This window comes from Antechinus flavipes, chromosome 4 (genome assembly GCF_016432865.1).
Source record: "Antechinus flavipes isolate AdamAnt ecotype Samford, QLD, Australia chromosome 4, AdamAnt_v2, whole genome shotgun sequence".
Taxonomy (NCBI): Eukaryota; Metazoa; Chordata; class Mammalia; order Dasyuromorphia; family Dasyuridae; genus Antechinus; species Antechinus flavipes.
This window is the reverse complement of record NC_067401.1, coordinates 381,730,460-381,743,258: the sequence shown is the minus strand read 5'-3', so window position 1 is coordinate 381,743,258 and position 12,799 is coordinate 381,730,460. Positions and strand designations below refer to the sequence as shown.

The window sequence follows — 12,799 nt, the reverse complement described above, 5'->3', positions numbered from 1 at the left end:
GTCCTGTTTGTATGGTTGACCTTATATAAACTATGGTTTATATAACTGTAATGCGTAACCATTTGAGGAGGCAAGTGAGACCCAGTCTTCAATGTTGGAGTTTTAGTGGCAGAACAGAAGTAAATCTAACGGCCTTGCCCCCAGGAAGCCCCTCTGACATCTCCATTCCTTATCCAAGCTAAGGAAAGATGTGCTGCAGAGCAGTATCACCAGAGTGACCATCTAGGGAATTCAAGCTGGGATCCTTAGACTGGTAGAGGCTGATACAGATCAGCTGGTCTGTTGTCTGTCCTAAAATGAAAGGCTGGCAGTATGGTCGGGAAAAGTTCTGTCCCAGATTCCCTTTGAACTCTTCGCTCATTAAATGACTCTGTGGTTCGCTGCACCATCCCTTTTCCTCCAAGAACTCACCCAAGGAGGTGCGAGGCCTGGACTTGGGACAAGAGCTTAGCCCTCTTATCTCAGTTCTCTCATTCTCGTGACGTTGGTTGCCAGGACTGGTCCTTTCCCTCCTACTTGCAGGACAGTTCTGGGGAGCCCCTAAAGCAGCTTCCGTGGTCCCGCTCACGCCCGTTGGGTTTTTGTGCCTTTCCACAGCAGTGTTGTGACCTAGGATATCACGCCAGCCTGAACCGGGCCCTGCGCACTTTCCTGTCAGCCGAGCTCAATCTGGAGCAGTCAAAGCACGAGGGCCTGGACGCCATTGAAAATGCCGTCGAAAACTTAGATGCTACCAGCGATAAACAGCGACTGATGGAGATGTACAACAATGTCTTCTGCCCGCCTATGAAGTTTGAGTTCCAGCCCCACATGGGCGATATGGTGAGTGCTGCCCGCGTCCCTCCCATCCCCGTCTGGGGGTCTGGCCCGGGGGCTCTCCTGGCAGGTGTTCCTGGCCCAGCTGGGTCTGAATAGGTGCTTCTCCTGCCCCATGGGCCCCATCCTCCATCTGCCTAAGGAAGACCAAACCATTCACAGGTGGTTTCCATTACCCTGGGTTCAGGACAGATGGACTCATTTGGGGGAGGGGGAAAGGAGTCCTGGTAGTCCCAGGACGCTTTGCCCTCTTCGTTCAATGGTTTCGGCCCTTCTGGTGAGGTCTAAATGACTAAGGGCCTTGCTGGCATCCCGCAGCTTCTGACGGCAGCTACCCTTAGCCTGCCTTCTCCCCTTGGTGGAAAATGAGTAGAAACTGGGGCAGATAAGTGCTTCTTGTAGGAGACAAAGGGGAGGGGAGGGCTGGATGGCGTCTGGCATAGCAGAGGCTAACGTGCTGATGGCATTTTAGCGGGAGGCGTTGAAGTTGGCAGAGAAGCCACAGTGACCCGGGAGTGCTGGAGGAGCCAGGCCCCCAAAGCAGATGCCAGATGTTCTCAGAAACACTGAGAGGCGATTGGCTCGGCTCTCACTGCCCCCAGTGGCTCCTGGGCCTTTGGATGCCTGACTGGTGACATCAGGCAGCTGGAGCTTCTCAGCCTTGGCCCTGTCCTGTCCTGGCCACCTCGCCTCCTCTATTGTGTCTGTGCCTTCAGGATCCAGAATGAAGTCAGCCCTTCAGATCTGAGAGCCGGCGAAGGCCAGCCTCTCGACGGGGGAGGAGGTCAGGCCACATGGTGGGAGTGAAAGCCCGTGGAGGAAAAGGCCCTTACCCAGCCCCCTTCCCTTGAAAAGTGTGTCTGTTTCCCCAAGAAAGAGAATGGCTCAGTGGGTGTCTGAACACTCCCACTCTTTGGGAGGAGAGAAGGGACCCATAGCTGCTCACAGGACTCTCTGTGTGGATGGCCGGGCCACGGCAGAGGCAGCAGCAAGGCGAGTGAGGCTGCTTTGGTCGAGGGGCTGCAGGTTCCAGCTGGAACAGGGCCGGTGAGATTAGTGCTAGATGCACCTGAGGAGGCAGTGACAGAGCTGCTTTGGGGACAAAGCTTGATCCTGCTAAGAGAGGCCCAGTTAGAAAGAAAACTGATGAAAAACCAGGGTGAAAAAATGACTGGGAAATCCCAACCCCCCCACCAGATTCTACAGCTGCAGACCCCAAACCCCCCCAAACCATGAGCTTTTCTCGGTGGTTGAATCAGAGATTCTGCGCGTGGCCCGAGTGTATGATTGTGAGCATCAAGAGCAGCCCCAGAGCACGTTAACTTCCTGACATCTTTCTTTTTACTTTCTCTCTGGGTGAAATTGTGGGGGAAGGTGAAGTTGGCCAGTTGGGCCTCCCGAAGGAGGCCTCCAGAGCGAGGGCTGCCTGACAGACTGAGGAGGCTGGGATTCTCTCTGTGCTGGCCAGCCTTCCCACAGAAAGGAGGGCTACCCCTGCTAGGGAAGAGCGAGCGCTGTGGGAAAAAAGGAAAAGGTGGCCCCCCGGCTTCCTCTTCCTCCTGCTCTCCCACAGGCATGTAATTCTGTGAGAGCTCCCACACACACACTCAATGGGCTACACGCGAATTGACTAGTCTAGTCTAGCGGGGGCCCGCACTGTGGCCCTCCCTGACCCTCTCCCCGGTGCCGCTTCCCCTCGGCAGGCCTCCCAGCTGTGTGCCCAGCAGCCGGTCCAGAGCGAGCTGGTGCAGAGGTGCCAGCAGCTGCAGTCGCGGTTGTCCACTCTCAAGATCGAGAACGAAGAGGTGAGTTTCCTGGCCCAAAGGCTGGCGCCCTCGGCCTTTCTGTCACACCTCAGACCTGCTTCAGACGCTTTGTCTAGGGACGGTTGGAGGGAGCCCGCAGAGGATGTCTCGGGCCCTGGCAGGCGTTTCCTTAGCAAACAGAGCCTTGTACTTTGCTCTAGTCCTGCATCCTGCCCTTGAACTCCAGGAAGTCACTCCGCTTGGCCAAAGGCTGAGCTCTATTCTGAGCCTCTGAGAAATGTCTCTTTCCCCCTCTACACGTTTCATTGAAATGGCACTTGGCAGCTGTGTGAACAATATTGTATCTCTGGAACCACCCCCTCGTGCCTGGCTTTCTCTAGCATTTTCAAACAAACACGGGCCTTTGGCTTTGTCGTTCAGATGTCTGTACCCCGCCTGGAGGAGGGCTGCTTCTGAGCTTTCGGTAATAAGGGGGAAGGAAGGGAAGGAAGTGAGCATTTATATAGTGCCTACTATATGCCAGGCACTGTTCTAAGCGCTTTTTGCAAATAGTATCTGTTTGATCTGTCCCAACAACCTTGAGAGGCACAGGCTATTGTTGTTTTTTGGTTTTTGGGGTTTTTTTTTGCCGAGGCAATTGGGGTTAAATGACTTGTCCAGGATCACACAGCTAGGCCATGTTAAGTATCTGAGGCCAGATTTGAACACGGTCGTAATAAATTCAAAGAAGTGGTTCAGTCTTACATTTTTCTAGTAAGAAATGGAAGGGATAACAATAAGCCTCCTATTTCACAAACAAGGAGAAATAAGCTAAATGATTATATATACAGTCAAGCTTAGACTAGAGCCAGGCCTTAGAACCCAGATCTCCAGCTTAGTCTGCTTCATCAGATCCTAGATCAACTGATTAGTAATAATAACACCTCGTGTTTGCATGGTGCTTTAAGCTTTGGGTTGTACTTTACATCTCATTTGATCTTCATAAAAACTTAGTGAGGTCATGTTATCATTATCCCCATTTTACAGACAAGAAACTGAGGCTGGGGGAGGTTGACTGATTTACCTAAGATCACACAGATATTCAGTGTCTAAAGCAGGATTTGAATTCAGATCTTCCTGACTCCACATCCAGCACTATCTATCTGTTTCAGTCAATCAGGAAGCATTTATAAAGCACCCCTTCTGACCAGCACTGTGTGAGGTGCCAGGGATCCAAGACAAAACTTCTCAGGATGCTCTACACGTAGTGCAAGAAAATAAATTGCCCCCCGGTACTTCCTGCTGGAGTCAGGCTTCCCTCCACTTGGACCGCTTTCTCCCTCTAACCTCAGCATTTCCCAGGAACTAGGTTAGGGGGCCAGCGGGTCAGGGACAGCCACTTTCAGGCCTGGGTTCCAGCAGAGCTGCACGCTCAGCATGGTCTCTGACCCTCCCAGGCGGCCACCAGCTCCCTTCCTCTCCTTGGCTTCGGGTTCTCCCCTGCCCAGCTTTGCACCTTGTTCATCCTCTGCCTCGTCCTCCCTCTCCTGGACATAACAGGTGAAGAAGACGATGGAAGCCACTCTACAGACCATTCAAGACATCGTGACCATTGAGGACTTCGATGTGTCTGACTGCTTCCAGTACAGCAACTCCATGGAGTCTGTCAAGTCTACTGTCTCAGAAACCTTCATGAGCAAGCCCAGCATTGCCAAGAGGAGGGCCAACCAGCAGGAGACGGAGCAGTTCTACTTCACGGTAAGGCGGGGCTGCTGCTTGGGGTGTCTAGGGGAACCTGCCACGCGGTTTACTTGGGCTTCCTTTCCCTCTCCAACGCCTCATCCCTTTGCTGATCGCCTCTACAGTGGAATACTCACCAGCTAGTACAGGCCAAAAGCTAACTCCAGAAGAGGAAGGTATTCCCCCAGAAGTTCAGATAGGAAGACAATGATTTTCACAAGCCCTTTAAATACTCAGCAGGTTTCCAACTTAAAAGATTTCCTTTTCATCCGCATAGGATCGTTGGGATGGAATAGATCTTGGGAGGACATCCCATCCATTCTCTAGGCTCCGAGGAGGATTATATTTATATTATATTATTATTTATTATTATATTTGGATTATATCCAAACCCATCTTGGCCAAATGAAACTCTATCCTGTTTTTAAAGTCTGTAGCCTCAGGAGAGCCAATGCTAATGTTTTATGACCATTATTAGGAAATTTCTTTGTGTCTATCCTAAATCTTTCATGTTACTGTCTAGATGCGTCACACACATATCACTTTTTTTGAAAGTATCCAAAACATTTTTTCATCTATATATTTCAGTCTTCTCACAGCCAAATTGGCTCTTTAAAAATTATATTAGAAGTTCTTTGAAAAACGTCTGCTTTGCCATTGGCTTTGCTTTTTAATAATTAAGTTATATTGGTTTTGCCAAATAGAATTTGATGCCTGGACTAAAATTTATTTCCTAATCTTCTGACAACCAAGAAAGGATAAATTAAGTTTGCAGATGTGAGATGAAATATAACTAGGGAATCTGCATGCTGAATCTGAATTTAAAAAATTAACTTGTTTCTCAGTCAAGAAACAGTCTATGCCCAGTAAATTGAATTTCTCCTCCAAATGGAATAATTTGTGTTTAATTCTCCATTAAATACTGCCTATTCCCCATTAAGAAGTAATGATTTGGTTTAAAAAAAAAATCTTTTAAGGAATCTGTTTTTTTTTTTTAAATTAGTTACCCAGAACCTTTTCCATTTTATGTTAGTCTAGAGTAGAAAAGACAAATGAAAAGGAACTTAATCTATTAATACAATAATGAATTCTGCTATCTACTTAACAGTTCAGTTGTATTAAAAAAAAACACACTAAAATCTGTACAGGGTGTTATGTGGTTTGACATTGATATAAAAAGGATTTGGGTTAAACATTAGAAAGAAGTCACTGGATATCAGAAGGATTTTCACACCCCATACAACTTTAGAAAGAATTTGTAGAACTTTTTCTGGAGATTTTTGACAAAAGTGATATTCTGGACTGTTGAGACATACATTGCTTTAACCTACTTAATGATATTTCAAATAGTTTTCATCTCAGTTATTCTGTCTTAAATCAGAGAAAATAAGCACCTTCTCAGCATCAATCAGCCAGTGCCTAGACCCTGTGCTAAGTGCAAGGGATATGAAGAGTTAAAAGCCAGTTTCTGCCCTCAAGGAGATTACAATCTAATGGAAGTAGGAGGAATGAGAGACACCATACAAAGAAAGCTATGTACAGAACACACACTAAATTAGGATAGACACCTGGAGGAGGCAGTAAAATTAAGAGTGGTGGTGGAGGGTTTCTTGTAGGAGATGAGATTTTAGTTGGGATCTAAAGCCAGGGAGATCCATAGTCAAGGAGGAAGGAGCATTCCAGTCATCTTTAGAAAGGTTGCTTTTCAGTTTAGAGATGAAGCTTGCCTTTATTCAAGATGATTTTTGTCAGAGCAGTTGCTCAGTTTTAATTCATATGCTGCCTTTGCCTTAGAAACATCTCTGTGTAAAAGGATACAGCCAGCTCACAGAAAGCCTGACAGGTGATGGCTCAGACCCTCTCTGCCCTCTGACCCTTTGCAGCTCTCTCCCCATCCCACTTATAAAGAAGCGGAAATGGCCGCTTATAAAAATGCTAGATTGTGAGTTAATCAGCTTGGTCCACAAGAGTCTTCCAAGTCTTGACTTGGGATAAGTTTAAAAGGGAATTTATTGTTTTCATAGGCAGGTCTTCAGCGTGCTCCAAATAATTCATAAAATGATGACGGAGAAGCTGAAATGGCCAGTCACAAGTGGGGATGTGGGTGTCTGAGCAGTCCTACTCTCTGGATTAGAAGTGCATTAACAAAAGCTTTTGTGCCTGCCAGACCACCAAAAGCCAACACTTCTGCAGATGTAGATTCTGCCTCTGGTTCCTCCAAGGTTAAAAATGCATTTTTCTGTGTTTCTCCTTCCCCTCCCCCCAACACATGTACACATATGTATGCATACATATACACACAAAAGTCAAAGCAGTGGGATCCTGCTAAGAGCTTTGTGTCTGTCAGAAAGCTAGGGAGAGGTCATTTGTCCTGGCATCTGCTTTGTGGTTGCTCCCCAGAAACAGAATGAGACCCCTGGGAAGGCTTTTTAATCTCTGGTGAATATCATCTGATTGATCTACCCAGATGAGCATCGTGGGAATTAGAACCATGGCCCATAAGGGTCACGTATTTGTGGAGATGTAGAAAGAGTCCTTCAAGGGGAATTGTGGGGTCATAGAACTGGAAGGGAGAACTTAGAAGCCATTTGGTCCCCTCTTTATTTTATAGATGAGGCAGCCAAGCTAGACAAGAAATAATGGTTCTTAGCCCCACCTTGGTAGGTGATAGGGCCTGAACTAGAACCCAGGTGGAGGGGAAACCAGACCTATTCTGCACATTGTCTCAGTGGGAGCCTTGACTAAAAATAAGTCCCTCACTTCCAAGCAACTCAGATTTCCTGTAGTCACGTTTTAGAAGTCCAAGGTTAAAATTCTGCCCCTGACACCTCCTGGCTGTGTGATCCTAAAACCCTTTAACCTCTCTCCTTGACTGTCAAATAAGGAGGCTGGTCGTGGTGGCTGCTGGAGCCCCTCTCAGCTCCAATTTTGTGGTCTTATGATCCAGTAATGGATCACCCCTTAATTGTACTCTGCAAGGAAAGTCTGAATTTCACTAGCCTTTAGGTACATCTTTGCTACATTCATTTACTCATTTAAGCATACAGAATACTGGGCTAGGAGCTGGGCAAAAATGGAACCTTTAAGTAAGGAGCTAGTGGGCATTGTCACAGTGTCTTACACTTCGTCAGGGTAGATATTGCCTGTTGAACTGAGGGCACCTATGCACGTAACTAACAGATACACACTTCCATGGGATTTGTGACTCCCAGAAGTGTGAAACAAAGGCCATTCCTTTTACCAGAAAGTGACATCATCAGAACATGAGATCATTGACTTCTGGCCGAAGTATGATTGTAGGCGATGTTAAAAAAAAAAAAAAATACAATGTGCATCCTGTGTTTCCTCCAAGGATGGGCATGGGGTTAGAGAACTAACTGAATAACTGTGTGGGACTTGCCTTTCTTGGCCTGAAAAGGCTGAATCATCTTACCTTAGCTCCCTGAGATCCTACAATCCCTGAGCAGGGAAAGGGAAAGGTGAGCAGAGACAATCAGGAAGTGAAACTGCCTCTGTCCCATCAGCCAAACTAGAAGATCTGTTCCTGTTCCATCTGACAGCTGTTTCCTGCCTGAAGGGGGAAAAAAGGATCGGGAGAAGGGGGTTTTATTGTGTGGGAGAAACAGTCACCATAATATTATCCGTGTGTCTCTAAGCATAGCTTGGAGAAAAATACTCGGGTCTCTTGACCTCTTCCTTTGCCTCTCTAGGTACTTCTGACTTTAGATTTATTTATTTTAAGTCCTCTGAGGTTTAGAGCCCCTCTGTGTGTGTGTGTGTGGGGGGGGGAGATTAATCTTTTTTCTTTTTTTTAAGATTAATTTTTTAAAAGCAATTTTTAAAATTAAGTAAAGGGCTACCAGCTTTATACTTAGATTCCATTTTCTCAAGTCAGTTTGTATGCAGGGAGGAAGCTGAGCCACCAAGGGAGTGTGAAGTTTGATAGAGTAGGTGTTAGAAAGTATATAAAGATGGAACATCTCTAGATCCCTGAATATCCCAGCTTTTCTCATTCATTCAGAGGACTTGAGGTGCCCTTGGAGCAGATGTGGATCTAACCCAGCTGTGGGTCTAGTCATTTATTTGCTTGCTGAAGGCTTGTGGCCAGGTTTGCTGGGTGGAGCATTTCTGTTTTTTCACTTTATTACCAATGTAGCTTTCAATGGGAATGACACACTTACTATTACCTATAATCTTTGTCTAATTGATGCTTCTCAATTGAGGAAAAAAAGAAAAAAAAAACTCTTCTCTTGCCCAGGAGCCAAGTCTGATGGTGGTAATACTGGGGTTGGGAGTAGCCTCTAGTCTCATTTAACCTGAGGCCTATGAAATTAAGCACCTTGTTCAGGATTATACAGCAAAGTCGGGACTAGTGCCTCAGGGCCCCTACTTCCGATCCTAGTACCTTAAAAGGGATAGGACTTTGATCAAGCCATCAACTCTGCCCAGTTTTTAATTCACACTGGTTACAAAATTGTTAGGAACACACTCACTCAGTCTCTCTAGTTAGCATCATAGAGTGGGGAAAATCCTTTTATATCCTGACTGGCCCCAGAACGGCTAATATTTCAAATGTATGCATCTATTCTGCGAGTCACAAGGAGGTGGGGGCCAGTGGTCTCACTGCATTCTGGGAACTTCCTTCAATTTTGGGCTGAGTGACCTTGAACAAAATGCTTCTTCCTTTGTTCTTCCATTCAGGAAGAGGAAAACAACAGATAACAGTACTATTTCTCAGGAGTTGGGGGAAATTAATTAGTTAATGTTGGTAAAGAGTTTAAAGAAAGAAATATCAAGAGCTTAAAAATCACTTACAATGAAAGTCTCAGTGGGGGCTTAGAGAATGTCTTTGTCATTCTGAAGATGTGAACCTGCTATAGACACAATACTGTTCCTGGTTCTCTGACCTCTTTCAGAAATCATCTGAAAATCCATCTATTCTTTTTATGACTTTGACAGTGCCTGCTTATTCAATCTGTTCTGCATTTAAAAAAAAGAAAAAATCTGGTGGCACAGCTCCCAACACAACTCCTTAGGGTAAAGCCATGATTATTCATCTTATTTCTCATATAGCTGAGGACTGCTTGCATAGAAAGAGTGCGGAAATTTTAAGTAACATGGCTGAAAACCATTCATGGAGTAGAATCAGAACCATTTCACTTTGCCCATTAACTGGCTCACCTTAATGGAAAGCTGCCCAGCCACTGTTAAGCAGCCTACTACTGTGGCATTAGGGATGCAGGTCATACCTTGACACTTTCCCAATCCTTCAGGATTTAAATGGAAGCTGAAAAAGTAATCCATCATACCTCCTTATCAGATAGTTATTTATTTTAATGGGGTACTGACTGACAGCTGGAGCTAACTAGTGAACTGTGAACATGAATGAAACAAAAGGTTTCCAGAATCACAACTATCAGAATGAGTGAGAGCAGGGAATTTGCATCCAGCCCCTTTCAAGATTCTGGCTATGTTTCTTAAGCTGTCACACTGGTTAGGGTTTCAGCTTCTTGGTGAGTATTTCCTCATTATAGAGCTTTCCAGCCTCCTGGATCAGTGTCTCTGAGAAAGGGCAGGAGGGAAGGGGCGGGGGGGGGAAGGATAGTTTGCTACAGATTCCTCACCTTAAGCTGCTCTTTCAGGCCTCCCAGTAAGGCACCAGTTGATGATTAGGATATCACCCAGAAAAGACTGACAGCAGGTGGAATAGCTAGAGCACAGATGGAGCTGGGAAGCCAACAAAGGAACCTATTTTTAGGCAGATGCTCCCCCTGTGGAATGCTGAGGGGCCTGGGGACACAAGCCGGAAATGATCCTGACAGCACTTTTGTTGTTGGGGGTTGAGTAGTTTTCGGTGGTATCCTACTATTTTGACTCTTTGGGGGGGTTTTCTTGGCAAAGGTATAAGGGTTTCATTTCCCTTTTACTGAATCATTTTGCAGAGGAGGAAACTGAGGCAAACGGTGAAATGCCATTCCCAGGGTCACCCTGTCAGTTTCAGAGGCTGGATTCGAACTCAGGTGCTGACCCAGGCCAGCTACCTGCGCCAGAAGTGGCCCTGCGGACTGTGGCCCACTAGTGCCTTCTGTGGGGTTTTCTTGGTCAAGATGCCGGAATGGTTTGCCAGTTCCTTTTCCAGTGGATTAAGGCAGACAGAGGCTAAATCCAGAGGATTAAGGCGGCCACAGTTAGTGCCTGGGCTTAATTTGAACTTGGGTCTGCCTGACTAGGCCCGGGGCTCTCATACCTTCTCTGAGTGAAGTACGGGCAGGGCAGGGCGTGGAGCTTTCTGACTGGTTGGCTTGGGATTGCCCAGAGTTCAGGTGTGACAGCCTGAGGTCTGCTGGGTCGGGGTTTGGGAGGCCCTGCGCTCACATCCTGCTTCTGCTCCTACTCCCCGGGGAGCAGATCCCTCGTCCACTTTGGCCTTCGGTGTCTTCATCATAGAGAGTTGGGCTGGATGACTCCCGAAGCCCTGACCTAAGAACCAGAGAGTCCTGTCCTGGGGACCACAGCCGGCATCTGGTGGCTCACCCAAGACTTGCCTTCCACACTCCCTGGGGTCTCGTGGGACCGTCCCTGCCGCAGGGACACACGGAGGGAGCCAGAGAACTTGGATCCCGGACAACGGCCGGGCCTTCCTTGGACTGGGGACACGGCCTGGCCCAGACTGATCGGCCCGTTCCCCAGTTATTTAGTGCCCACAGCACCACAGAAGCAAGGGGGCAGGGGGACGGCTTTGGATGGATCTTGTGTGTGCTTACCAACATTAATTAGAGAAAATCAGAGACCCTTCCCTGAGGTCACACACCACAAAAAGCCAGGCCCAGGTCTGTCTTACTCTTGACCCAATAGTTCATAAGGGGCTGGAGGTATTCTTCCACCCCTCACCTGGGCCCACTTTGGGGTCACACTGAATTAAATAATAGAATGGTTTAGCACATGCTGACAAGGAGCTCAAGATCACAAGTTCCATCTCTATGAGCTAGTTAGTGGGCCATCCAGGTCCGACTGGACCCACACCGGTGCTACTGGGCCGTGCAGAGCCTACATTACCTTATCCCCACTTCACAGATGAAGAAACAAGTCAGAGGTCAGGGGGCTTGCCCAGGCTCACACAGTTAAGAAGTTTCTGAGACTGGCTTTTACTCAGGGCTTTCCAATGCCAGGTCTAGTACTCTAGTCCGGCTGCCTCCCTGACCCTGAACCGAGGCACAGACATCTGTCGGGTACAAGAGGAGGGGTGAGGGGCGGTAAATTGCTCCACAGAGTGCACACACAATTTACAAAATACAAAGACTCTAAGGACACACACGTCAGTGCAAGTGCACAGCCCTGCCCTAAGGGGGCCCATTCTGTGGGGATGGGGAGTGGGGGGAGGATGGAGGCAGAGTAGGAGGCCTGAGTTCAGATGTGGGCACACTGAGAAGCTTTGGAGGCTGGTCAAGTCACTTAACATCTGCCTGCCTCAGCTTCCTCATCCGTAAAGTGGGAATAATAATAGCACTTACCTCCCAGGGGTGATGTGAGGATCAAGTGAGGTTACTGTTGTAAATCACCTCAGTTCTCCAAGTACTATGTAATTCTAAGGGATGCTGCTCCTGATGTATATATAAAGGAGAGCATAAGAGTCCATTAAGAGAGGTGAAGGGGAAGAGATGGAAGACTTCTGGGAGAAGCCAGGGGAGAAATGAAGATTGCGAGAGGGGAAGAGTCCAGTCCGGTTAAGTCTGGCCACAAACGGCGGCCAGGCTGGCGGGGGCCGGACTGGTTTTATGCTCTGAGCCACGGCAAGCTTTGCAGCGCAGAGTGGAGAGGGTCGTAGACCCTCTTGGGAGAGCTGTGCGGGCCTCAGCAGGGATGCGGGCAGTCTGGGCGTCCTCCGGCCCCACGACATCCCCGACCTCCGTGCCCCCTCGCAACGCCCGTGTGACCTCCCGAGGCGCGTCCGTGACAGGCGGACCCTCAGGGCCCGCCGAAGTCCGGAGCTGGGACCCTGGAGGCTCAGGGAGGCGGGTTTCATACAGTTGGATCCCACAAACATTTATTCCGAGCCAGCCAAGTAGAAGGCACCGTCCCCTGGCCTCCGCCTCAGGATTTCTGGCCCCAGACCCAGGGCCTTGGTCTGCCAAAGCCGCCTTCCTTCCTTCGTGCCCGGCCTCCTGAACTAGGCCCCTGTCACCCTCTCCGGGTAACAAGGACACCGCACCACAGGAAACCCAGCGCCTTTCCCCCTTTCTCTCTCCTTGTCCCTCAGCCAGACTTTGGGAGAGAAATCCTTCAGCCCGGCTCAGCCGTCCCGCGGGCCTGGGCCCTGTTTCCTCCTTCCCTTTTCCCGGCTCTGTTGTTGGAAGTCGGGAGGGAAGCTGAGCGGGCATGAGCGGCCCACCTTCCCCATGCTCCAGAGCGAAGCCTGCCATTGCTACCTCTCCCTGCCAGCCCATGGGGAAGAAAGCTGGGGAGGGGGACGTGGGCGACCGGAGAACGGGCCCGGGCGC

At 48.4% G+C, this 12,799-nt stretch overlaps 1 protein-coding gene across 1 annotated transcript in view; it reads left to right on the top strand.

Moving 5' to 3' along the window:
- SRGAP2 (SLIT-ROBO Rho GTPase activating protein 2) overlaps nt 1–12,799 on the top strand; it is a 250,781-nt gene that overhangs the window by 186,978 nt on the left and 51,004 nt on the right. The window contains 3 exon segments of the mRNA XM_051998502.1: nt 598–822; nt 2,520–2,621; nt 4,122–4,319. Coding sequence (XP_051854462.1) covers nt 598–822; nt 2,520–2,621; nt 4,122–4,319 — 525 coding nt within the window.